General features: G+C 42.1%; 1 protein-coding gene across 1 annotated transcript; it reads left to right on the top strand.

The window, feature by feature from the left end:
* The first annotated feature begins 1,730 nt into the window (after positions 1–1,730).
* LOC121623735 (cullin-1) lies at positions 1,731–23,460 on the top strand. Its single transcript, XM_041961158.1, has 22 exons — positions 1,731–1,877; positions 11,241–11,648; positions 13,076–13,250; positions 13,401–13,568; positions 14,321–14,371; positions 14,571–14,661; positions 15,647–15,810; positions 15,967–16,129; positions 17,040–17,170; positions 17,632–17,739; positions 17,863–17,969; positions 18,303–18,351; positions 18,583–18,714; positions 18,833–18,950; positions 19,371–19,447; positions 20,214–20,332; positions 21,069–21,174; positions 21,383–21,430; positions 21,915–21,997; positions 22,145–22,250; positions 22,537–22,650; positions 23,273–23,460. Exons 2-22 carry the CDS (start codon positions 11,509–11,511, stop codon positions 23,351–23,353), a joined length of 2,331 nt encoding a protein of 776 aa, XP_041817092.1. The 5' UTR covers positions 1,731–1,877; positions 11,241–11,508; the 3' UTR covers positions 23,354–23,460.
* Positions 23,461–27,588: the final 4,128 nt, after the last annotated feature.

The following is a 27,588-nucleotide window of genomic DNA, read 5'->3' as shown; positions in this document are numbered from 1 at the left end:
TCTGCCTGTTTAGAGGCGGATCCGGTGCAGAGTCAGCTGTTATCTGAGTGTATTTTAACTGGGATGATTCTAATGTTGCATTGGCAGTCTTTGAATAACACACGCACACACACACAGATTGAAGGACCGGGAGATAAATGTCAGCATCGTGCGTCTGTCTCAGGAATGCATAATTTAAATGTCATATTAGGTGACTGAAACAGCCAAATGCGCATGCGTGAGATAGATTGCAACATCCGATTGTTTTGTGTAGCCATCATTGTAGTCCAGTAGAGACGCCATTGTGTGACGATGATGCTGCATTCGATGAATACTCGTCAGCTCCGATTTTTCATTGCCGAGTACTTAAAAGATTACAGATGTTAATCATCTATAAATATCAGCACATAATAATTTGATGATTTACTTCAAGTGTGTAGGATGTATGATGTAATCACTCGCTCACAATTATTGACTTTTCATATCAAGTTTTGACACAGGCTGCAGGTTAGTCTATGATCCTCCGTCAGGACTGGAATTATAGCAGAATAGAGTTTATTACAACAAAACAAAAGATCATGGCGTTGTGAGAAGTGCAACGATGTTCACGGAAAGACAAAAGTTTAATTGTGCAGGTAAACAAGTGACACCATGTTATGATAATATGAGAACAGGATACAAACATAAGGATAAGAAAACGGTTTTAAATTGTGATTTTATTATTCTTATTTATGGTTCATAAAACATTTACGATCTCTACTGCAAAATAAATAATAGTCTATGAAAGTGAAAAAAATTCCCACTAGGAATGAACACCTTTAGTGGTTTATCAGTTATTCCAAAGCTGGTAGAAAGACACAAAATCAAAAATCAAAGACATGAAGTAATATATTAGGCATAGCTGGAAACTATATCAGAAAATGTATTCTACAAGGAAGTTTTTGGAAGGTTGTTTTTATGTGGACTGAAAAAACACTTGATTGATCCCATAGAGATACATATGATAATACTAAAAGGTAAAGGAACTCAATTTTACCAATAAATGCTCTCTGTTTGCAAAGTCCACTGACTTGTCTATATTTGTATCTTCTGCATGAAAGAATGAGAAAATGTTATTCATATTTTTAAAGAATGCAGCGCTATAGAAACTTATTGGAATGATGTAATGATGCCACTTCATTCTTGACAAATTTGATGGTATCTTGTTTTGTAAATTTTTTATATAATATATTAAAAAAAACAACAAGTCAATTGTGGTTATTTTATTAGTATCACTTGCAAAACTCTGTATTCTCAATCAAAAACTCCATGAGGCTGTAATGAAGGTTGAAACAAATACAGCACAGTTTTTTAATGTTGCATGATTTGTTCTGTATGTTAAGCCTGCACAATGTATTTTATGCCATCTTATTTTTTGTAATATGTATTATTATTATTATTGTTTTTATGTTCTAGTTCTCATTGTTACTCAAACGGACCTCTGATGTTTTGGATTTCTATATCTATATTGTTTTGTTTTTCTGTATTGTTGTCTATTCTGTGTAGCCTAAAGAAAAAAGATAAGCAAAATGTTCAGCGTGCATTTGATTTAATTTCTTAAGTACGGATTATTGTTAGGATAGGAACCACCATTCTCATGGAAAACTAATTCATTTTTTTACTTCATTTGGCTGTACATGTGCGCTTTTTGTTTAATTCCCATATTTCCGACAGCACATGAAGGCAGCATGATTCGGTGGCTGCTGAGCTGATCTTTGTGCGAACGAAGCAGAGCGGTCGCAGTTAGCTACGGACAGCAAACACACACATAGAGACGAAAGACGGCAGAGGGGACAGCTTTTGGATCCGAAAATTCATACATACAACGATTATACAGTGAAAGCGACGGCCTTAAAATGGTAAGAAGACACTTCAGAGTTGTGAACGTAAGCCGGCGGCGCTGTTTTTGTATGACAATCAATCTAGCCAAGCGCTAGCTGGCTAATGCTAAACGGTTAGCCAACTGTTTTCCTGACTCATTATTGAGCAGCCCGAGAGGCTAGGCTGCCATTTTACAGCAACAACACAGGCAGTTCGTCTGCCCTGGCCACTGCGGTTTGATCGGCCAAGACAGCATTTATCTCAAGTATCTATCGAACATTGAATCGGTATTTAATTTGATTACAAATATGGTCCAATAGAGACTGTACGTGGATTTAAAGCTATTCCACTTAGCGCCAGACAGCCAAGCTAACGTTACGTACAAGCTAACTGGCTAATCGAGGCTGAGAAGCTAATGATAGCTAGCAGCATTGCGTAGCAGTGTCTGACACCATTCGCTGCTCAGTGTAGGATAATCTTAATAAACATTTTCAATAGCCGTTAGTGATTAGCTTTGTCGTATTTTATGGGATGATTAGAGTGTCATTATTTAGCAGACGCTACTCTAGCTCGTCATTAGGCAGAACAGATCGGCCCTCCACCGCTTTGGAGTGAAGAATAGTGATTTGAACCTGACATAGACTCCCACACTCCTGGAATACCTGGAAAAGACCCGGTCTTCGCCACTTCCTAGGCCTGGAGGTGTTTGGAAAATAGGAAATGCTCAGGACCCCTCGGCTGAAGGAAGGTCCTGTTGGTTGCATGCTCTGTTTCTCCTAGATTTTAATGGAAAATAAACACAGTTCGGCATATCTTGCCGTTAATGTTAAATTCACATCTATTACTTTTTGGTCGTAAACGATTAACATTGCTGGAGCATTAATGGAAAAGTTGTGGAGCGTCTTGTTTGACATGGTACAGGGACAATCACGACAAGTAATGTTTTATCTTCTGTGTCTTTTTTAAGCCAGTTTTCTCTAATGTATCCTGTGTTTTCTCAGAGGTGCTGTACTTATTTTCATACCATTTGCTTATATGAATATGTATTTATGGAAGATTTGAGTGTTTTGAATCTGACACAAGGCTCCCACACTCGAGGGAATACTGGACAGAGCCATGGTATATTAAAATAGTCATTTCCAGACCTGGAGATGTTGGAAACAACTTAAGTCCCTGGGACTGTATGGATCGTATTTTTCCATTTTAGTTATGATTCCTCTGAATGATCAGGACCCCTCTGTATATCTTGAAAGTTAAGTGAAAAAACACCATGGTCAGAGTTGGTAGTGGTGGTTGCGCTGTCTTTTTTGGTTGACAATGTGTAAGAGCTCTACTGTTGTACTGTCAAATATTTGGAGTTTTAAAAACTGAAATGTTGTCAGTAATGTACTCTTCAATTGTCGAGACAGAGAGATACAGGAATTAATCGCTGCATTTAGTTGTGCATTGTTTCATAAGGTGGAAAGGTTAAAATCGGACATTTATACTATTATTGTATACTGAGCTTAATGACATATATGGAAGAGGCAAAGAATATACCCTGGCATAAACAAAGTAAAGCTTTACAGAAATGCATGCTTGAGTGTAGAGGGTTAAAACAAACATACTCTTTATTATGTTTGTAGTATGTTTTTTCTGTAGTCAAATAGATACAGATTCAGAAACTTTATTGATCCCCACAGGGGAATTGCTGTGTTGATGTTGCTCTTTAAAGCAGATGTAGCCTAATAATAATGCTATGTTGATACATCTGATTATTTTTGCAATAATACAGGTAATTACAGGAAAATATATGCTAGGAAATTGGTTAGTTCTTTGCATGAGCTTTATTGTGACTAAATGTGAATTATGTTAAAATATTTTTAGCTTGCAGCCCTTGAGATAGCATTCAGCTTTTCCATTTGCCATGTTAGCCGAATTTTAAGCTGCCTCTTTTTAAGGGCACAACAGTTCAATTCTATTGATTATATTGATTGAGGGGCTTAATTGTACTACAGCTTATCCCCCTCAGAATCAACTTTTTTGAGTAGGTGAGTGTCCGTATGTTGGTATTCATATTCAAAAAGAGCACCTACTGTAGGATGGTAGGATTTTTCATGTATAGCATGATGAAACAGCTGCAGACTGTCCATCCTTACATACATGGTTATTCAGAGACTTGTGCCCTGTGGCAAAAAGCAGCAAAGAAAATATTCTTTCCGCACTTACATCTACTATCTCATATCTTGTGGAATTTCATATTCAAGGGGAACCATGTATGTTCACTCAAATAATGCTAAAATACTGACTGCACTGCTTGACAGTTTTACAAGATAATCTTTTGTTGAGCCCCTGAGAGGAAGTGTTGGTGTTATTAATGTTGTGGAGATGGTGGTGCGTTACATTAGAAGATTCCTGGTGGTGCAGGTTCGACAAGAATGTTGCATTTTCATATGTATGTGACGGGAAATATATTTTCAGGTTGTTTTCCGTAGTGATGTTTATGCTACATGGAGCACGTTTCTCACCTCATGCACAGCTCATACACGCTGAATTTAGTGGTCTGATTCTTTCTCTGCTCAACATCATGCTGGCATACACGACTAAAATCAGTCTGCATTAGTGTTTGAAAGCATGAACTGACTAGTGCTCCTCGTAGGACAGCACTATTGGCAAATCAGCGCAATGTCAACATACTGGTATTGTTAGAAACAATGTGCTTGTTGATGTTGTGTTTAAAGCCATGTCAGTCATAGTTGGGCTGTCCCACCTCCTCCTTTACCCAACCTGACCCATCCAGGTCTGTCTGCTTAATATGTACAAGGTGCTGTGAAGTGACAGTGCTGTGGGCAGTGATTGTAAAGTCAATCCAAAGGGGCTGCGAGTCTCAGCTTGGCTGCTCTTCTGAATGCTGAGCAGAGCAACAGAAATCAAAAGCTGCTTACACTAATGAAATGTCCTCCTGCACTGCCTAACCCAGCACATGATCGGTTTATGTACACACACACACACACACACACACACACACACACACACACACACACACACACACACACACACACACACACACAAGAATGTCAGTGTTCAAGAAGTGTTCATCACTGTGATTCAGATTCAGTTGAAGTTATTGCTCCTCATGAGTCACCCTCTGTAAATGTTTTTGTTTTGGTCACCAATACCAAGATTTAAGGAAGGAGATCAGATCCTAAAATCAGACTAAGAGACGTGTTTCTGTTGTCTGACTGTGCGCTCTGTGAAAATCCAGAAGTGACGGCTGGTTCTTGCGTTTGTGTGTATTTTGCTGTGGTTTGCATTGTTTGTGTTTTAAATGTAGGGTATTAGGTTGTTGAGTCTGGCCAGGACACACGGTGACCAGGGTAATCAGATTTACCAGGCTGAGCTTTTTTTCCCACGAGCGCCACTCTCCCTCTCTTTCTTCCTCTCTGTCTCTCTCTCCACCACTCCCCGCATCCTTCCCGTTCAGCAAATCTCTCTCACACACTCGACTCTGAGGCCGACACACTCTGGTTCCTGACTTGTGGTAATACCTACTGCACTGAAAGGACAGTAAAGACATATATGGTGTGGGACAGTAGAGACCACCAGCTGAATGCAGCTGAGATGTGGCTGTTCGGTTTGTCTGCCAGTCACTTGGGCAGATACACAGTCATCACCTAAAAGTCCTAAAATGAAAATCTGCAGGGATTTTGGATTCATCTTGCCTCTGTGGACGGCAGATAGCAGGGTAAGAACTGAATTTGTGTGCCATTTTATTTACATATGAAGAATTTGTTTGCTCCTGCTGGAAACCAACAGCAGGTTTCAAACAACGGGATGATGTGCTGGTTTCCCCTCTCTCTCCACAGTTAGTCTCACTCATCCCTCCATGAGTTTTTTTTTAAACAATACTGGCTTTTGGTGGCACCAGTGACTTTTAGTGCCTCAGACTGTATAATCAGTCACTGAAAACATTTGAATGTAAGGTAGCATGAGGCCAGGGATTACTGTGGTGCTAAAGACTGAGTCGCAGGGTCACCGTGTCTGAGTATAACTGATCTGTAAACACAGATTTTTTTAGTGACATTGACAATAAAATCATATTTTATAAGTACTCATTCCTCATAAATTAGGTCTGTATTGGCGCAGCTACTGATCCGGGTTGTTGGATCTGTGCATCTCTAACAGAGCTGCAACTCATAACTATTTTTCATTATTGTTTGATCCGCTAGTTATTTTCAGAATTAGTTGTTTAATCATTTTGTCTAAAAAATGTCAAAAAATAGTAAAAAATGGCCATTTTAATTTGCCACTAGCCAAGGGGATGCTTTCACATTGCTCAGCTCAAATCCTTAATTGAACTCATGCTCTTATTATTTGAAGTCTAAATGAAAAAGATGTTGTATTGCTTTTTGTGGCTAAGCGATGCCATCATAAATATAAACAGGCCCACTAGACTGTCAGCAGCACTTGTTGACAGACACATATAGGCTAGCTGGTCCCTGAAAAGAACGTGTTCCCTGAAATGAGTCATGACCTTTGAACTTTGCTGCCTTCCTGCCTTGTGTGAAAGAGAAGCGAAGCAACTTTGGTGCTGTTGTTGATGACCTGGTATGGGATTTCTGTTTCACAACAAACTTTCTAGAAACTGTTGCCACTCAACAAGCCGTCCAGATCCTGCAACTCCTGGTCACATTGCCAAGGAACTGATTGTAGGCCAGAAACTGTAGCGATGCATATCTAGTACCTTCTGGTGTGGGAATCTGCAATCTGATCCCAGTGCTGCTGTGAAGGGCACCTTTCTTTACCACCAGTGAATAGAAGCAAAAGAGACAGAGAGAATGAACGCTCTACCTTGTGTTGTTGAAGGGCTACTCTGAAGTATTGTCTGCCCTAGTTGCCATGGCAACTGCTGGAGCACCTCAGGTAGGGCTGCCTTTCTGAGTTTAATGAGGATCTGCCGAAGTCGAGCGGAGGCTGAAACGGGTCTAGAGTCTGGGCCGAGCTGGGTGGGCTTGCTGCCGACAGGCCCAGCTCTGCATCCATCAGTTCCTGTATGAGCCAATGCTGTTGAGGTTAGGATAGTAAACAAACACCTGAGGTTGTCATTAGTTGGATATTTGTCTGCAGTGTTGGTAAAAGTTTTGTCCAGGTTTATGTGTCAGCCCTATGAATATTCTGTGGATGTTCTAAAAGTTTCCCACCCATAAATGCACTATTAAATTGTGATAACTTTTGGAGATCAAATCCAAATCTCCGATGTGTAATAATATTATCCATTGATCACTTGTGTACTGTTAAAGCGGAAATATGCAGTCATGAATCAGTTTGAAGACGTTCGTGAGAGATGAGTGAGTGGTGCATGCTAACGTTTTTAACACTTTTCTCTCTTTAATTGAGATGGCGTTAATGTGAGATATTGAACTTTGCACAGCTCGGCCAACCATTTCTCACATCCGGTCTGAATGTTTTAAGATGTCAAGCTGCAAAATGGTTTGTGTCCCTGAAAATTAACTCTGTTTGGGATGTTTCTGGGCATCAGCCTTTGGGTATGTAGCCCCCAGCCAATAACCAGATGGCAAGCCCACATCCAAGAGGGGCTGATGTTAAATGAGAGTACTCCTCTAACGTTGTGGCAGTTCATCACCTTAGCAGGTCACAATCACACTTTGGAGATCCTGTTGTATTGAACAAATGTCTGTCTGGTTAGAAGTTTAAACCGGCCGAGGAGTCTGTGGATTAACCGGCCCTCTGTGACTTTGTAGACCCAGAATGTGCTTTGGTGTAGGTGGACTAAATGTCTTCTGCTGCATAATCCTGCTGGGTGAATATAAAAAGGCTTTATGTTGCACAAGCGTGTGTGTCGATGTTGCATATCATTCTCAGCACAAAGAACCACTGGTTCACATTTGGGAATTTAGCTTTGGTCATGTCGTGATAGCATCTTCTAAATTGTGAGCGTTGCAGGAGGTTGAGCACGAATGTCGTTTAGTTCGAATGTATTAGAGTGGCAGCAGACTGCAGCTGCAGTGGTCACTGTGGGAACAAGGGAAGTGATGCTGGACACAGAGGTTGGGCGTGGAGAGGACGAAAGATGTTAGTGACTGATGAAAGCTGAATCCAAGCCCTGATGGTGTCTGGAGCTCACTGCCGTGTCAAAGCTCGTCGTCTGCCTCGATGCTTCTCTTCATCAGTTTGCCCATAGTGTTGCTTGGAGAACTAGAATCAGTAGCTGAATTGAAAATTGTGATGCACAAGTTTTTCTACAACTGGTACTCTCATTTCATGTTTTTTTCTTAACTGCTTCACATGAAGTATTTCAAATTTAGTTTTGTTTACAATAAATTTCTTGTTAATTTGCATCAATCACATGCTCTGTCTGTTGTGATATCGGAGTTGTTTTTACATTGATACCATGATACTTAAGATGCTGTTGGTTCTCAAGTCTAATTTAAGGAATAGTAACATTACTCAGCCATGTTCTGCTTTGTATTTGGGGAAAGAGTGTGTGGTAGAAACTAGAGCTGAAAAATTAGTCGAATGGTCGATTGAAAAAAAATTAATCAGCAACCATTTTGATAGTTGATTTCGTAGCGAAAATGCAGAACATGACCCGAATTCAGTGTTCTCTTCTCCCATGTCTTTATAAGCAGCTGTGTGCTTGTAGCCGCCATATCCCCGTAGCTACTCAGGCGTCAAGTGTTCATTCATTGTCCGGCAGCAGTGGCCAGGACTTGTAAACAGAGACAGGAAGTAAACAGAGCAGGTCAATCAGCTTCCTCCCCTCTTCCACTAACTGACTATTGCACTTGGGTCACGTCCTGAGTCTCTGGCCCTAATAGCTGTGAATGACCAGTGACGGGCAGTGCTGCATGCCTGGTCCTTCTAAATATAGCAGCGCTGCCTACATGTACGCAGCAGTTTCTGCCCATACACCCTCCCTTGAGTCTCCCTGCACAGCAAGGCCCAAGCACTGTTTTCTTTTTGAATAGCTGATCTCAGATGTTCTTTGATATCAGTAACAACAACAATGTCATATCTAGGTTTCATACCTGTGTGTATTTAAACACAATATGAACCCCTAAATATTAATATGTATTATTTTACCCCTCTGATCCTCACTGGTGGGTTTGAAAGGCATGTTTTACAAAATCGCCAAAATGACTCAATTTGTCATAGCTAGACACTGTAAAAACCAAAATTATCCTTGGATTATCAATGTCCTTGAGTGAATTGTTAGCATTGCTATGAATGCTTCCATCAGGTGAAAATATAAGGTGAAAATAGTGATATTTTATCAATTTTTACTATGGCGGCTCCCAACCCGTTGTTCATAGAAATGCGGCATAGTGAGGATACAACCATTTCATACTTGAGATGTGCTGTATTCATCGTGGACCTGCCACGTGCATTCTGTTAGTTGAGAGCGCGGTCTGCGGTGTAGATCATACACTTCACTGACAAACCAGAGAATTGTAGAGTAACATTGTGCATGGAAAGTTTGTGTGTGACGTCGACACAGCTGTTGTTTGATGTGTACTGTGATTCCACGCGAGGTATATTGGAAATTAGATTATGTCTGAATGCAGCTGTTTCATAACAACTGTGTCACATGAGAAGAATGTGGATGTTCCATGTATGTTGGTATGAACGTAACCATAAAGTCTATTTCACATCAGAATTTCCACTTGCAGATTTTTAAAACGGCAATTAATTTTCTGTATTCTGAAGAATACATTTTAGTGAATACAATGGCTTACCCTGAGCATTTTTTCATAATGTGCTTTAGGTTTTTTTTTTTTTATCTTAATCATTATCCTAAGATCAGTGGTAGACTGTAGCACAGCACACATACTTTTCTCTCACTCTGTCTGCTACTTAATTTAGAACAGATTTAAGATTTTCACTTTGACATTTGAAAGAGTTTTTTTCTGTTGATCATTGTCCAAAAGCCTAATCGCTTCCACTCTGCTTCATTTAGTAAAACAATGAAACATGAAAAAGTTCAAGGGGCTGAAAGCTTTTTATTGGTCTTGTATGCACAAACAAGATATTCATGTCTGGTGTGAAAAGTCCCTCTCTCGCTCTCCCTCTCTGTCTGTGGCTTCAAAGTTGTTGATGCTGCACATTCTGGCGTTCATTTACCATCTCCTCTTGTCCTGGCAGTGGGGATGAAATTACAGCTTCAGGTCTGTCGATTAGCCTTAATGATGTGGCCTCCTTGGACCATCAGTGCCACTGTTAAACCAGCTGCATTTACTTTTGTAGTAGTGTCAGAGGGATGACCTGACTTCGTGGGGGGGTTTCACATTGTTCAACAATTGTGATTCTTACCCTCTATGACTGACGTTCTACGTTCTTCATAAAGTTGTGTTGATGCAATAAAAAAAGCTAACTAAACTGCAAGAGCACAGATGATGTGCATGTGAAAAGGGCTGGCTGCATTTTGCATAACACTCCAGCCTCAATCATCAAAAGCAACTGATGCAGTTGAAGTGTCTTTAAGACAACATGGTGAAGAAATATGCTCCGCTTAATGATTTGGATGAAACGTTTGGACAAATGCTTGAAGGTAAAAATTGGCTGGTCATGGTCTAAAAGGAACTGTGTCGACGAGGGGGACCGGGCACAGTCTTGACTGGACTGGAGAAGGAAATCAGGGAGGTGCTGAAGTGGACTAATCTGTCATTAGCTGAGTGACGTCAGAGTCTGGTCAGCTCTGTCTGCAGGGATCAGAGCCAGGTTCCAGCAGATGAATCCATATAACCTACCTGGCTAACTACTAAAGGTACTGAGGAAACTGATGCCTGGCACTCACTGCCTTTCTGAACTTGAACAGCACGTGTGCATCACGACACCGCTTGCTTTTCGTTTTGGTGCCCGTGTTAACATATGGGAGCAGCCGTTAGCAGCGCAGCTGCAGCAGATCATCAGATTCAGTGTGTCCTCTATCTTTCCTCCTCTTGATAGTCATATTGACGTCATATCAGCAACATTACACCTTTCACTGCAGATTACATGTCTGTATCTGTCGAAAATGTCATGGACGTGAAAAAATAGATTTTTTTTTAAACTCAACTCAACACTTCCTGTATTCTTCTGATAATAAATGAAATAAAACATGGTCATCATCAAAGATGAACTTGATGTAGAGCTTCCAGTAGCAGCAACGCTGTGTGTGTGGTCACCGGGAGGCACAGCTGTTTGGCGAGGTAGTCTTCATGCACAGGGAGGGGTACGCAATGTGTCCGGGTTTGGGGCGTCTCTTATTGATATTTGATGCTGGGATTTGAAATCAATCCTCAGAATCACCATCGTCTGTTTACATTTTTAGTTTTTTATGTAGCTTTTTCCTAGCAAAAACAAAGATAAATCAAAGATTATTAATCCAAATGTTTTTTTTTCTTTACCTTTTTCCTTTGCAGGTCACCTGTGAGGAGTGCCAAATCTTTTAGTTGGAGGAGTGGGAGACAGCGCCACCCAGGCGTGCAGAGTGGGACTGCATCCCATCTCACAACCGACGACCGGCTTCCTGAAGCGCTGCTGCCGCTGCCAGATGGACTGCGCACTCTGAGAACAGAGCGAGTCAGGACAGAAATCAACCGAGGAGAGGAGCCGGGGGGCCAACGCTCGCCGGAGCAGGAAGGGGAGGACATTGTTCGGTAGGGAGAGGAGAGGACAAGGGGCTCTACGATGTCGTCGAACAGGACCCAGAACCCCCATGGACTGAGACAGATAGGCCTGGACCAGATATGGGACGACCTGCGGGCTGGCATCCAGCAGGTGTACACACGGCAAAGCATGGCCAAGTCACGCTACATGGAACTCTACACGTATCCTGTGAGGTTGGGGAAGGCCGAGGCTGTGAGGCTGTGATTACAGTTTTGAATGTTGGGTGGATTTTTCCGGATTCATCTCTGGGTTCAAAATTTATAGTTAAGTCGATGAAGTAATCTTGACGTAAAATTCACTGGTTCTAACTTCTAATAGTGAAGAGAATAATTTTGGGTTTGGGTCTGACAAGCAGTTTGAATATGTCAGCATGGGTTGTGAAAGGGGAAATGCATATTTTTTAATGACATTTTTTGGCCACACGATTGAGAAAATAATTGGCAAGTTAATTGAACCACATAAAAATCAGATCTTTTAGAGCAAAATAGAAACATTTAAATATTTTTAATGTTAACTCATATTATTAACAGCACTTACTCTCTAATTATTGCTCTAATGCCTGACACATCCTAGAGTTTCTAACGATCAAATTTCACTTAACAGCTGATTTTTTTTAATATTAAGTTCAGTAATGTTAACCTTACAGTAGAAAATATTTACCAGTATTTTGCCAGTTGTTCAGTCAGTAGCCACCTTTGCTGTGTGTGTTAAGTGTGTGTTGTCGTACTTGGTGGCACTGGCTTGCTGCTTCCTTCTTTCTAAAACCAAAACCTGTTTGATAGCTTACCCAGCTGAGTCCTGACAACAGGACACATATTTGCTTTACAGAATTGCTGTTCCACTTAACAAGTTGTATGTGAAATGGGCTGGATGATGCCCCCGCCCCTCGTCATATGCCAATTCTGCAGACGTGGCCCAACCCTAATGTTGAAGGAAGTATTTATTTGAAAAACATTTTAGGGTTTCATCACCACATTGTTTTTTTGGTAAGTGAAGTTCATGAACTGTTGGATTCACAGTCTTACACAGTCTTACTTTATGACCCTTTAAATATGCAAACATAATATATAGACAATACACAGCGTGCATGATGCGAGTAGAAGAACAGAGGATTTTCCCTGAAGGCACATTTTGTTGTTTCACAATCACACGTCCTCTCCTGCACCTTTCCAGCACCTAAGAGATGTTATCGTTTCCCTGAAGTACGACATGCACACAGCCATGTAAGCTGAGAACTGTAACCCCATCACGTCAGGCAGAAGGAAAAGCACTAATTCAAACCATATACAAGCTAAAATCTGATTAACATATTTGAGTTTTTGGCCCGAGTCTGCATCGCTGGTCATCAATTAGAGCAAGCGTTGTTAAAGTAAAGTGATGTTCTGTATAAAAAGATTTAGAAGCTCCTTCCTCAAATAGTTCACTACAAGCAGCGAGATGTGATGAATACAAGGATCAGTGCTCTTCCTCATGATTTCTGCTTCTAAAGTTCAGAGATGAAGAGATCTTTGCTGACACAGTTTAGATTCAAACACCTTAGTCTGTGATGTGTGGTGTCGCTGTGCTCATTCCTTAACCCTTCCTTCAGACATGTATATAACTATTGTACCAGCGTCCACCAGTCCAGCCAGGGCAGGGGCTCCGTGCCTCCAGCCAAGCCCTCCAAAAAGTCCACGACTCCAGGAGGGGCTCAGTTTGTAGGCCTGGAGCTCTACAAGCGTCTCAAGGAGTTCCTGAAGAACTATTTGACGAGCCTGCTCAAGGTGAGTCCACAGACTTCAGAAGACCTCGTCACTGGATGTCAGCACTTCCTTTAGACCGGCACAGATCCTGAAACACCCTCTGCGTTTTACTAATGTTCTCTTCCTGTTTGTACTTTCTCTTTCTTGCCTACTCGCTGCTTTTCACTCCAGGATGGCGAGGATCTAATGGATGAGTGTGTGTTGAAGTTTTACACCCAGCAGTGGGAGGATTACCGTTTCTCTAGTAAGGTCCTCAACGGGATCTGTGCCTACCTCAACCGCCACTGGGTCAGACGAGAGTGTGATGAGGGACGCAAGGGAATCTATGAGATTTACTCGGTACGTCTAATATCTGCATGTGCTGCTGCTTTGTGTCAGAACTTAACAGATGCTTGAGGAGCATCACAGTGGAGGTTCAGTGGATACTGAAGGTGTGTTTGGATCTAAATGGGAATTTTTAGCGTAACGCTTAAACATACTCAGTTCTGTTGGAAAGAATTGTGATGTACATTTTGTGTTACAAAGCATGAAAGACGCTAACAACCAGCCACAGCTGCTGTGCGACGCTGTTAAACGTTTCTGTCCTTGGGGACAGACAAGCCAACATGTTTGTCTAATAAGTGTCACATCATACCATAAGTGGTGTCTTAAAGGATTAGCTGATTAACAATACAGGTCTGACCTGTCAAAAAGCTGGGTGTGTTGTCTGTGCACTCTTCTTCTCAGGATGTGGGAGGTCTGCACAGCGTTTCATGGTCAGATCTGATCGCAGAACTTTGTGTTGATACAGCATCCATTTCAAGGAGTTCTTGATTCAAAGCATGTAAGAGTACAGAATGAGGCCTTTGTGGTTTCCAGTTTTGACCCAATGAAGTGTTCTAAGCCCTTGAAATTCACTATACAAGACCTTGAAAGTAATTTAAAACTCATTTAATTTGATGTCAAAGCATTCTGGGGGTTCTGGATCAGACTGATCAAAAGGAATGGAGACAAACGCCAAACAAGCCCCCTGAAGTCTTGACCTTTTTGTTAACTTCTCATTCTTGTCCCCTCTTCAACCTCCCCTCTGCTGCGCTGCCGTTTCCTCCCAGCTGGCACTTGTGACCTGGAGGGAGTGTTTATTCCGACCCCTCAACAAACAGGTGTGTTTAGTTTCTTTTTATAGCAGCGGAGTGAGAAATAACAAACCGCCACAACACTCATTAAATAATGCAAACAGTTAACAGTATTCAGTGTTATCTGGTTTTTGGCAGGCAGGTTTATGTGCTGTAATCTTACCTGCAGCATTCTGTATGTGTCCTCATTACATCAACTTTATTTTTGTCATTGTCTCTTTTCCAGGTAACAAACGCTGTGCTGAAGCTGATAGAGAGAGAGAGGAATGGCGAGACCATTAACACCAGACTGATCAGCGGTGTGGTCCAGTCTTATGGTAGGTCAATAAGTAGGAGAAATAAATACAGATGCCTTTTCTTGGCATTAAAGAGAGGAAATATCCTTGTAACTCTGAGGTCTGTGAGCAAACAGAGCCTGACTCTCAACAGTGGGCACTATCCCCTGAAACTCCCCCCTGAAAACCAGAGTATTCAGTTATTTTACTGTGGTTGGCACTTGAAGGAAGTGTGACCCACCACATCTGTTCAGTGCAGCAGACATCTGGGACGCCTTATTTAAAAGTGAAAATACGATCGAATAAATGACTAAATTCTGAAACCGAAATTAAAAATTCAACATGTTTTTTTTGTTGTTGTTGCAGTCCTTTGGGCTTGGTTAAGATGAGGTTAAGATGAGGCTCAAATGTAAACACAGCCATCTTTAATGGTTTGGAGGGCCAGTTTCAGCCCTTCTGCATATAACCCAGTAAGACCTTTAAGTCTGTTTTCTCCAGCTGTGATCATGAGTATATCTCCATCAACAGTCATCGGTCAGTGGAGGACATTGATATCAGGTTTGATTGTAGGCCAGTGCTATCCTGATAGATCTAAAAATCTAATTGAATTATCTTGTTTCATGTTGAAGAGCACATTAACCAGACAACAGCCAACTGTTTAATTGTTGTTAAGAAATCAACACAGGTATATATGGGATGTGTATAAATAGAATGAATATCTCACCTGGTTTGGTCAGCTGCTTTTATGTTGAGGCTGAAACAGACAAAATTTAATTAAGTTTTATGTTAATGAAATGTTGAATCTCACTAGACACTAAAAATCAAGTCTAGGTGCTCTTTTCGTTATTCCTCTTGACAATACCTCACGTCCAAATCATCTAAGTGAGATGAAATGATTGGACAGCTTACAGACTGAATCATGTTCAGAGACCAGCAGACTAACAGGGTTTATCATGTGGTCTCTCTGATGAAGCCTCGAGTTCACCTCACGTTCATTCACCTGCTCTTGTTTCTCCTCCCTCTGCAGTTGAGCTGGGGCTGAACGAGGAGGACGCCTTCGCCAAAGGCCCCACGCTGTCCGTGTACAAAGAGTACTTTGAGTGTCAGTTCCTCACTGACACAGAACGTTTCTACACGCGTGAGAGCACAGAGTTCCTGCAGCAGAACCCTGTCACCGAGTACATGAAGAAGGTAGACCGTCTTCCCACCTGCACGCAGTTAGGAATGAATGAATGGATCCATCTGATTTGTTGCTGTCGGGGTAACATTTAAACTGCGAGTGACAGCGATGATCTTGACATAATAAGGAAATGACTGTTTGTTTGTTCCTTGTGTGGTTCTCCTCAGGCGGAGGCCCGTCTGCTGGAGGAGCAGCGGCGTGTGCAGGTTTACCTCCATGAATCCACCCAGGACGAGCTGGCCAGGAAGTGTGAGCAGGTCCTCATAGAGAAACACCTGGAGATCTTCCACACCGAGTTTCAGAACCTTCTGGATGCCGACAAGAATGAAGGTAAACCTGCGATTTTATTTTAGTGTATCGTCACATTTTTGCCATGTCCACTGGCCCTGCAGCAGCTGATGGAGCTCAAACTGACCGAATAGAAACACCATCCAACTATCAATTCTGTACTCACATTTTAACCAGATGAGTCTGCTTAAAGTTCCTCTCCTGATGTTGATTAAACCCCTAAAAACTCATCTCAGAATGACATGTTTAGAACTTTCTCCATGAAAAAAATCCCTTAAAATGGCCTAAATGTAACTTTGCTTTCATCCAGTTCCACCCCTCCACTGCTCGCCTGCAGCTGGAGACTCTCTGCCATCGTTTTGGAAATGGCGAAACTTAGCTTGCAAAATACTGATATGTAGCTACGCCTGGCTTCTGCTCTGATAGCCCTCGACCATTTCTCTAGCCAGGAGAGGCCATTCTGCTCGGCAGAAACACATAAAAACACTGTATTGATGTTTCCTCTCCCACAAAAACACACTCACATGCATAGAGCACATTAACCAGACAACAGCCAACTGTTTAATTTTAGCCGTTCATTAGCTACAGGTGATCTAATCTCCTGCCGGTGATGGTTGTCATCTAAACCGGTGAAAGGGGAAGTTAGTGCTGGCTGAAAATAAGAAGCTGCTACCTGAAGAACAAGGGGACAAGATTTCATGAGGAAGTTGAGAGTTTAGGAGTTTAACGATCTGGATCTGGACTAGTTCACTGCTGGTAATGACGAATGGAGGTTTTGTGTGATTTTGGCATTTGAAGTGGGAGATGATGCAACTTCACTCAGTAGCTTCATTCTTAATTATATTTTCTTACTGCAGAAGAAAAATCAGCAGAAAAAACTGAAGCCAGCACATTTTATTTCAGAACACAGTTCTCCCCTCAGCTAATAACACGGTCGTTCTCCTCCTCTTAGACCTCGGCCGGATGTACAACCTGGTATCGCGGATCACAGACGGTCTGGGTGAACTGAAGAAGCTTCTAGAAACTCACATCCACAACCAGGGCCTGGCCGCCATCGAGAAGTGTGGAGAGGCCGCGCTCAACGTAAGGGCTGCTCTTTCACAATTCTCTGGACTTTAACTCTCGCTAGTTTACTTTAACGTGTCGACTGATGAGAAGATGCTGATCCAAACACTCTGCGGTGTGCACAGCTAGTGTGATGAGGTCAGGTGATGATTTAAAAAGCTGGTGTAAGTAGATAATGTCAAAGCAAACATTTTTAGTGTCAGTATGAAATCCATGTGCTGCTGAAGAAGAGGTGAGCAGGAGAGAGCTGGAAAAAAACATGAAGTATTTGCAAAAAAGTGTTCAGTCATGATCAGAAGCGCTATCAGGACACGCTGAATTGATCAGTCAAGAGTTTGGGCTGCACGCAGGAATGTGAGTGCAGTGAAGGTGACTTCAGCAAGTTTTTTTTGGAAGAAGAAGAAGAAAAATGCAAAGTGAGATGTAGAATTCATAGCGATGATTTGTTATCGAACCAAAGATGCGTGTGTTTCTTCCAGGACCCTAAAGTGTACGTCCAGACCACCCTGGACGTCCATAAGAAGTACAACGCCTTGGTCATGTCTGCCTTCAACAACGACGCCGGCTTCGTGGCAGCACTCGACAAAGTCAGTAATCCCTCTGTGACGTAAACTTTACAGGAATCAGAACGTCTGTCCACTAGAGGGCAGACAAGTGAAAACATCTCGGCTCAGGTCTGATTCTAACGCGCTCTGTCCGTCTGCTCACAGGCATGTGGTCGATTCATCAACAACAACGCCGTCACCAGGATGGCTCAGTCGTCCAGCAAATCTCCTGAGCTGCTGGCCAGATACTGCGATTCCTTACTGAAGAAGAGGTGGGTGACATGTGTGCACCTGAAGGACAGATGCAGTGATATGCAGAAATCTTAGATCTTCATCCACTCAAGATCACAAATGTCTTCATCCTGCAACTGCTGTTAAAGATCAATAATAAGTGGAAGAATGAAAAAATAATAATAAAGACGTTTGAACTCCTCCAGTCTCAGGAGATCTGAGCAAACAGCCGATGGCTGATGAACGTGAGAAACCTTAAGTCCAGATTTTATTTTCTGCTGTTTCTAAGGTCAAGCTCAGGGAGAGAGACACTAACCAGCACTTATCTGTCTGTCGGGTTAATGTTCTGAGCCGTGTGTGTGTGTTTTCTTCAGCTCTAAAAACCCAGAGGAGGCCGAATTGGAGGACACACTCAACCAAGTGGTGAGATACTTTGACCTGTGTGTACAAACGTACACGTATACTGCAGAGGAGTACCTCTGCACTTCTCACCTAGTTGCTAATGTGTATTCTCCAAAACTGACTCCAGACTGTTTTGGAATCACAGTTGTGTGTACATTTGTGTCAGTACATGAAGTATTCACTATGTACAGCTGTAGCGCTGTACTCAGGTCAGCAGTACATTCGTGTGAAGTCTCGTCTCTCCTCTTTCAGATGGTTGTTTTTAAGTACATTGAAGACAAAGACGTTTTCCAGAAGTTTTATGCTAAGATGTTGGCCAAACGTCTGGTCCACCAGAACAGCGCCAGCGACGACGCAGAGGCCAGCATGATCTCCAAACTCAAGGTGTGACTGACTCACAAACAGCAGAGAGTGTCCACAGTAACTCGCGGCTGTGAGCTCCTGCATCCCGGCAGACTGGAAACCTCCGACTGAAGCCGCTTTTCTTCTTGTTCTCCTGCAGCAAGCGTGCGGGTTCGAGTACACGTCCAAACTGCAGCGAATGTTCCAGGACATCGGCGTCAGTAAAGACCTGAATGAACAGTTCAAGAAACACCTGACCAACTCTGAGCCTCTGGACTGTAAGTACACACACACACACACACACACGCGCTTTACACAGTTATTTAGCCAGACTGCTTCATTAGACTGCTTTGTGTTTAACTCGGTGTGCCTAATGAACAGGTGAGGTGTTAAACACCACTCAGGGTTCTGTTGGGTTCCACTTCAGTGTTTCCAGCAGTGTGTAGTGAACCAGAACAGTCACGGCTGCAGAAGTGAGGGCATGAGAGTATGAGAGGAAGGTTGTGCTTCCTGAGAAATACTTAAAGAAATACATTCAATTTATGGTGTTGTTCTATTGTTTTGGAGCTCTTTAAGGCATTTGTGCTCATCATACACTCAAATTGACCGAATTTAAAGTGGATCTGGTGTATCAAAGCTGGTGAAACCCACATGTTTGAATTGAAACAGATTTTTTTCTTTGTGCATGTATCTCACAGTGGACTTCAGTATCCAGGTTCTCAGCTCTGGGTCTTGGCCTTTCCAGCAGTCCTGCACCTTCGCTCTGCCTTCTGAGGTGAGACTAATTCAATATTTAAACCGCTTAAGATAAGAGATAAGATAAGATAAAACTTTATTTATCAGATAGAGAAATTCAAAAAAGCAAAATAAAAAATAAAAAAGTAGCCTAAATAAACTTACATATTATACAAGCAAAATGACATTTTTGACTATATAAAAGAAAAAAAAATGTAGAAAAAATATAGAAAAATATGTATTGCCCAATAACTGGAGTTATTTATTTATTTAGTTTTTAGTTCTGTGCAGAGTAGATTTTATGACCCAGGTGAAATAATCAATTAAGATGAAAATCTGTTACGCTTTAAAAACTGCATTCAGGAATTAAAGCTTGATCTTCCTGCTTTGAGAGAAAAATGCGTTTGTGTAGCTGTAACTGCAGACCTGTGAGCGAGCGTTGACCTGCTGCTGCAGTTTCTAATGATTGTTGATACACAGTTGAACCTTCTTCAAAAAAAGAAGATGGCTGCAGTTTGTTTTTCACTATAAATCAAAATTCCAGTCTTTTGGCGTTTAAAGCTCACATGAAGTCATCAGTGCTGTTTGTTTGGTTGGAGCACCTTTATTCTCTTAACAAGGAGGACTCACACTGATCCCCTGCAGTTTGAGTGAACAGCCGTCCTGTCAGGGCAGTAAAACACTTCTAAATCCCTCTTTTACCTGCAGACCTCCCATAAACCTTCTCCCCGGCCCCTGAAGGTCCCCGGACCTCCGTTTGAGAACCACTGCTCTGAACTCTCCTCTTTATGTCTCTTTCTGTGCAGCTGGAGCGAAGCTATCAGCGCTTCACGGCGTTTTATGCCAGCAGACACAGCGGCAGGAAGCTGACTTGGCTCTATCACCTGTCCAAAGGAGAGCTGGTCACCAACTGCTTCAAGAACAGGTACAGTGTGTTTACAGTGTTTTTACAGTGTGTTTACTGTGTGTTTACTGTGTGTTTACTGTGTTTTTACAGTGTTTACAGTGTGTTTTTACAGTGTATTTACTGTGTGTTTACTGTGTGTTTACAGTGTTTTACAGTGTTTTTACAGTGTTTACAGTGTGTTTACAGTGTTTTTACAGTGTTTACTGTGTGTTTACTGTGTGTTTACTGTGTGTTTACAGTGTTTACAGTGTGTTTTTACAGTGTGTTTACTGTGTGTTTACAGCGTGTTTACAGTGTTTTTACAGTGTTTTTACAGTGTGTTTACAGTGTGTTTGTTGTGTGTTTACAGTGTGTTTACAGTGTGTTTACAGTGAGTTTATTGTCTGTTTACAGTGTTTTTACAGTGTTTTTACAGTGTGTTTACTGTGTTTAGTGTTTTTACAGTGTGTTTACTGTGTGTTTATTGTGTTTACTGTGTGTTTACTGTGTTTTTATTATGTGTTTACAGTGTATGTGCTCACAGGTAGAGGGCGCTGGCTGCTAATCAGAAAACCTATCAACAGCTTTCTTTAAAACATTAACTAGTTCATGTCCCCCGTCAGTCTTGTGCTTTAAAAGCTGTGATTATTACAGCGTTACTTCTCACAATCCAACATTTCCAACGTCTTTGATTGAGCCACACAAACTGAAGCGTTTGTCAGACACTTGTACTTGAGGATAACAGGTTTCATACTGAACCTGTTGTTGTTTACAGGTACACGCTGCAGGCCTCCACCTTCCAGATGGCCATCCTGCTGCAGTACAACACAGAGGACAGCTACACCGTCCAGCAGCTCACCGACAGCACACAGATCAAAACTGTGAGCAGACATTTAGATCACACGTTCTCACACTCTGATGAAGTTTGAGGCTTCAGGATGGACTTTTATTCTTGTTGACTCATGAAGGGTCGCAGTTCACCCGATCTATTTTTATATTCTTGTGATGACAACACAAGCTATTTTTGGCTTTTTCCGTAAGTCGAAAAGTTAAATTTCTTTACTAACTGACATTTTCTTTTATTATCAGGACATCCTGGTTCAAGTTTTGCAGATTTTATTAAAATCAAAACTGCTGGTGAGTAAAACAAACTCTCTCTTTTTAACAGAAGTCATTTACACAAGAGTCAGTTGAGGCTTAAAGCTGCGTGTTAGACACACATTCATCTCATTAACCCCTTCAGTCTCATTTTGTCATTCCCATTCTGAGCACCAGAGGGCACCAAATACAACATTTAATGTGTTTATAGGCTGAAAATTGTTACTTTATTCCCAGTAATACATGTTAATGAAACAAACCGTCCTCACGCTTCTGTCTTCTATCTTTATTGCTGCTGGATGACAAAGTTCCATCAAATCGTCATGTTTACTTTTAATGGTGGTTTGTGATTCTGAGACGCTGCAGTGATTCACTGTTTGTTGTGTATGAATGAAAGTGGAGAACTTTTACAGAACAGTGTGTTGTCTCCAGCCCACCTTGAAAAGAAATGACTCTTCAGATCACTCAGCTGCGTCCCTGATGTCTGTCTGTCTGTCTGTTTCTCCGTCTGTCCGTCCGTCAGGTGATGGAGGACGAGAACGCCAACGTGGACGAGATGGATTTTAAACCCGACACCGTCATCAAACTTTTCCTCGGATACAAGAAGTGAGAAACTTGTTTGATTTCCTGTTTTTTAAGCAGAAGCACAAAGATGCACCACAAATGCCTGGATGCCAGCGAACGCGTCGTACAGTCTTACAGACACGATGCCGCGCGTTTGGTTTAGTTCACTTTATTTTCTCTCCACCACAGCAAGAAACTGAGGGTGAACATCAACGTCCCGATGAAGACGGAGCAGAAACAGGAGCAGGAGACGACTCACAAGAACATCGAGGAGGATCGAAAGCTCCTCATTCAGGTGACTGTTTACTCCAAGACGTCTTTCAAGGTTGTAAATGACAAAAGAATCAAACTCACAATGCAGTCAGAGTTCCTCAAAAACTTCAAATATCTTAATTTAACTAAATATAAAAATATATATATATATTTCTATTAAAAAAAAATGAAGTGATAAAGTGTAAATTACTCTTGGAATAGAGCCATGCTTGTAGAGCAAACAGGGAAATGTGGCCTCACGCTGCCTTCAGGTTTCAGTCTGTTGTGTTCAATTAGTACTGAGTGTGTGTGTTTGTGTGTGTTTGAAGGCTGCCATAGTGAGGATCATGAAGATGAGGAAGGTCTTGAAGCACCAGCAGCTTCTGGCTGAAGTCCTGAACCAGCTGTCATCTCGATTCAAACCCAGAGTTCCTGTCATCAAGGTAACACACGCACACGCACACGCACACTTTGTAACACTCATTTAATACTCAGGTTTTATTTTCAAACTTTCATGATGACTTGAAGATTTAGCTTGTCAAATAGACATAAAGCCCACGGTCCGAGCCAAACCAACGATGACTGAGTCCTACCAACAAGTACTGTGTGTATCCACAGTCTGATACTTCTTATTCCTCTGAGCCGTAGAGAATGTAGATTAATCCGCTGTTGAAAATAGTCCCCAACAAATGCTCTCCTGTTTTATTAAAAAAGAAAAACTAGTGAGCAGCTGTTTTTAAAGAAGTTAAATAACTTTTTGTTTTAATGAAATTTTTTGCATATTTGTGAGGTGTTTTTTAAAGATTTATGTGTTCAGTGGGAACCAATGGGCTTGGAGCTGAGAGGCACAGACAGGAAGTCAGAAAGTGCGTAGAGACGGACTAACAAGTTGTAGGTGTTTGTCATTTAATGGGATTTATTGACAACAAAAAACAGTAGAATAATGCACAGGTGTGTTTAAAACTGCAGCTTTTTCAGAGCATCAGACTCACATGTTGACTTTATTTGAATGGTTTTCTGTGTTCCTGGTCTCACGTTTGGGTTTTGTCTCCCTCTTGTGGACAGAAATGCATCGACATCCTGATAGAGAAGGAGTACCTGGAGCGAGTGGACGGTGAGAAGGACACGTACAGCTACCTGGCCTGAACGCCACCCTCCCTCCGCCCGCCGGCTCTCCTCAGTTTTATTTTTATTTGTTATCTTCATTTGTTTTTTAATTTTCTGTCTGAGTAATAAAGTGAGGATCCCTCTGAGTGGCGGACATGTTGTGAGTGTGTCGCTGACCATGTGACCGCCCTGATAATGACAACCAACCACCAACCTGAGGGGGAGGAGGGTGTGAACTTTCTGCTCTCCCTTCAGTGATGAAGGAACAAACCCCTCCTGTCGAGACTGGGAAACCCCGTCTACACGCTCGCCTGTCCCGTCCCATCTGTAGGACTCAAACACACACACACACACACACAGACATATACAAACACACACTTCCTTGTTGTCATATTGTAAATAACAACTACAGACTCTAAGAGGAAAAACAAACCCTACTCCCTCCTTTACATAGCGCAAATGTAATGAAGCTAGCCTACAGCCAATCAGAGGAGAGCCGCATCCAAAGGTTTCTGCATGCTACTGCCTACCTGCACCACAGTGACCATGAAAAAAGATTAAAGGTAAAATAAAAGTCGAGTCACTGGGCAGCCGACGCAGTCCACCGTACGACTACACGAAATCAACGCTGGTCCTGTAATTAAAGTCTGCGACTGAACCAGAGGAGGAGGTGGTGAGTTTAGAGCCGCCATGACGCTTCTTTATCTGCTGAAGTTGTCTCTTTTGGTTTGAGGTCGGCCGGGTTCGTGCAGGAGGCCTGTTTCATTTCTGAACGGTGGACATTTGTATAGTGTGGTTCATTTTCTAAATGTGTGATAAATAAAAACAAGGAAAGATTTCTCTAACGCTGCCTCCCTGAGACTCTGTTCACACCTGAGACACCATCATCTGTGCTGGTTTCCAAACAGCCGCCACCAAACTCAGGGTGGATGTTTAAAGGGATACATTGGTATTTTCCTACCTGGACCCTATTTCCTCATGTTTCTGCTTCTTAAATAATATTTGGGCTCGACGTGCTGGTTTCCACCCTCCCTCTTGCTCCATTTTGCATGTAACTCAGTGAATTAACTGGTTATTTCAACCAAACCAGAACTGGTGACTGCCGGGACAGTGCAAAGGTGACCCAAGGCCGCTCAGGTGAGTTTAAGTTAATGAAGTGTGTTTTTACAAAGGATAACATTTCTTTAAATGGAGTCTGTGGCTTATGTATATATGTTCATCATTGACCCCACAGCAGCCAGTGAGAGCCGACGAAAGGAAGTACCAAAAATCGAGCCCATTGCAACAGGTTGTGCAGATGATTGACGGTTCCTTCAGCCAATGAAATTCTGAAAATGAGGCTATGCTGCTTCAGTGACTAATTTACAATCAATCAAATTAAGGAATTCAGTGCAGATAGATATTACACAGGATTCAAGTAATGTAGTAAAAAGCCTAATATGACTATCGATACTCTCAATATAAAAACATTTATCTAGAATATAAAATTCCATATATATATATCAAACGGTCTTTCTTTGGATAACGCCTGGACATACTGTTCGAAAAATGGATAAAATATTCAGTTTCTGTGGTAGCATCAGTTTTTCTTGGACTCGGCGTTCCCATAGCGTTTTCCAGAGTCATCTGCAGATCTATCATTGAGCATAAACAAGCAGATGATGACTCGTGTAACCAGTCACAGGAACATGACGAGAACTTAAATGTTTTTAAGTTTTAAATGCGTTTAAATCCCTAAAAAAAACAGTTTGTTCGCTTCACCTTCACTGAAACTTATTTTAAAAAGTGAATCATTTCCCAACTTAAAGCAGTTACCTGCTAGTTTAAATCAAAACAAAGAACAACCAACCATTTATAATACTTTAATCTGCATCACTTTGAACAACAAAATCCCTGTAAACATTACAAAATCAGCACCTGTGTCATCAGAGGAAAAAAGTGGTCCTGGTTTGACAAGAAGAGCGAAAAGTGAACGCAGGCGGCGTCTGAGCGAAAAATAATCTGCAGCCGGGGGCGGGCAACTCTGCACGAGTTTTTACTCTTTCAACTCGTGTCCTTTTTCACATTAACTGATGTTCAAACACTTTGAGAACCTGTGGATACTTCAGAGGTCTGTTTTGTTCCTGATTGGCTCTTATTTTTCTGTCACCCAGCCCTCCAATCACAGACACACAACCGGCAACCTTCGTTATGCTGCGCTCACCGTCACAGTTTTCACCATCAGCGAGTCTTTAAAGAAACTCCACAGGAGCTGATTTCTCCGGCTGACACGTCGGTTTGTCAATGAAAACAGCTGCTGTCGAGTTTGTTTGGGATGGAAACAAGTTCAGAATCACTGGTTCACGTGGTCTTTAAATGCATCCACGCTGTGAGGAAGTCGGGGACGTGGGGAGGCTCGTCTGAATCAGCAGTAAAGGTTCGTGATCTTTTCTAAAAAAAACAAACAAACAGGGTTCCCACACATGTCTGTTTTGAGATATTCATCAGATCCTGGTTTTCATGCACATAAACGTCACCGACTCTGACGGATCAGTGTGAAAGAACCGTTCAGGACATGTGTAGGAACCCTGCGAGTGAAGCACCAGGTTTCAGAGCCCCTGAAGTCTCTCATCCATCAACTACAGACATCACAGCAGCACGAGACGTCCCTCTGTCTGTCTCTGTGAAGGGTGTAATAAATTACAGGTGTGAAGTACGAAGGCGGAGCTCAAACAGGAAGCTCCTCAGCAGAAGAAAGAAAAGAAACGAAACGAGAGGCTGGTATTGCTTCAAGTCGGCTGGACGCCGGGCCGAGAGTCTGTGGGGTTTTTCTGAGCACCAGAGTTCACATCAGAAAAGATGAAGAGTCAGCATGATTGTTGGTACGTTATTCAAAGGCTTAATTAACAAAAGGACTTTTAAGATTACACGACACTGATTGGACATCACGTGGAGGAGGCAGTACAGTCGCTGGAAGAGAGTCAGAGTCAGAGAGGAGGATCCTCTGAGGGGCCGTAACACGTCTTCATCATGCAGAGAGTTCGACAGACTGGACCGGTGAGTGTTCTGATCAGGACTAAAGGCACAGCAGAGCGTGGGGGGGGGGGTTAAACATGGACGAACGCCTCAGCACTAATTCATATTCCACACAAAGTGTTTCCCATCGCGCTCTCGCTGCGCTCCACTCGTACCGAAGCCTCTCAGTTCAGCGGCTGATTTCAGTCACTTCACAACGAAAATGCAAATCCAGCTTCTCAAATGTGAGAATTTGCTGCTTCATATCACAATAAAGTGAATCTGTTTAGACTGCGGAGACAGTCGAAGACATCAAAATAATTCTTGATCAAGCAGGGATGATAGATGATCATGTTATACAGTGATATCTTCAAATATGGGAAAAAAACTATTTAGCAACCTGAGCTTGAGTTCATTCTTCACTCTGGAAACTAAAACAGTCTCAACTGGCTTGTTCTGGAGCTTCAGTAGAACAAACAATTAGTCGATGGACAGAAAAATGATAACCGATCGATCGTATTGATCATAAAGCGTTTCACATTCGGCGTTTCCTGCTTCTCAAATGTGACGTCTGGGCGTCGGACAGACAGCACAGGGACAAGAAGTTAGAGCTGCAGCAGTCGATATGATGATTCAAATGACTGAAAATTAACTATTTTATTAATTGGTTATTTGATTAATTTGAATTAGGATTTAAATTATGATTTAAAGCGGAAGCAAAGACGTGGGAAACAAAGTGGACTGGGTCAGTATGAGCGGAGCGCAGACGGGACAGACGGCGGAGCCTCAGAGGAGAACATGAATGAAAACCTTCATTAGCATCAGCGGTTTGGTTGAGTTTGGTACAAGCGGCGCTGCTCAGTGAGGAGACAGCACGTGTTCACGACAGGAAACTGAAAGTACACCCAGACAACAAGCTTCAACATGTTTCCTGTGGTGGTGAAGTAGTGCTGGTTCTGTTTTCACATTAGCACCTGAAGCAGAGGCAGCGTCACAAAGCAGAGTCACCCCCCCAGTTCTCTCAAAACACGGCGACTTGTGTCCACCAATAACGTTTAGTCAGGAAACATCTGCAGCTCTGTGAATGTGTCTCAGAGCTGATGTGTGCTGGTGTTGAGTGGCAGGACTTCAGAACGTGAAGTGACAAAATAGGATTTTTTTCAGTAGACCCTGAAGGCATCGCAAGGTCTCCAAAATAAAAAGTTACAGCCTATCTGGCACTTCCCCCCCCCTCAATTATTCAGCAACTAATTTGATAACCAATTAATTATTTCAGTCAT

Source organism: Chelmon rostratus, chromosome 20 (genome assembly GCF_017976325.1).
Source record: "Chelmon rostratus isolate fCheRos1 chromosome 20, fCheRos1.pri, whole genome shotgun sequence".
In the NCBI taxonomy this organism is placed as follows: Eukaryota; Metazoa; Chordata; class Actinopteri; order Chaetodontiformes; family Chaetodontidae; genus Chelmon; species Chelmon rostratus.
This window is presented reverse-complemented; position numbering and strand designations above follow the sequence as displayed.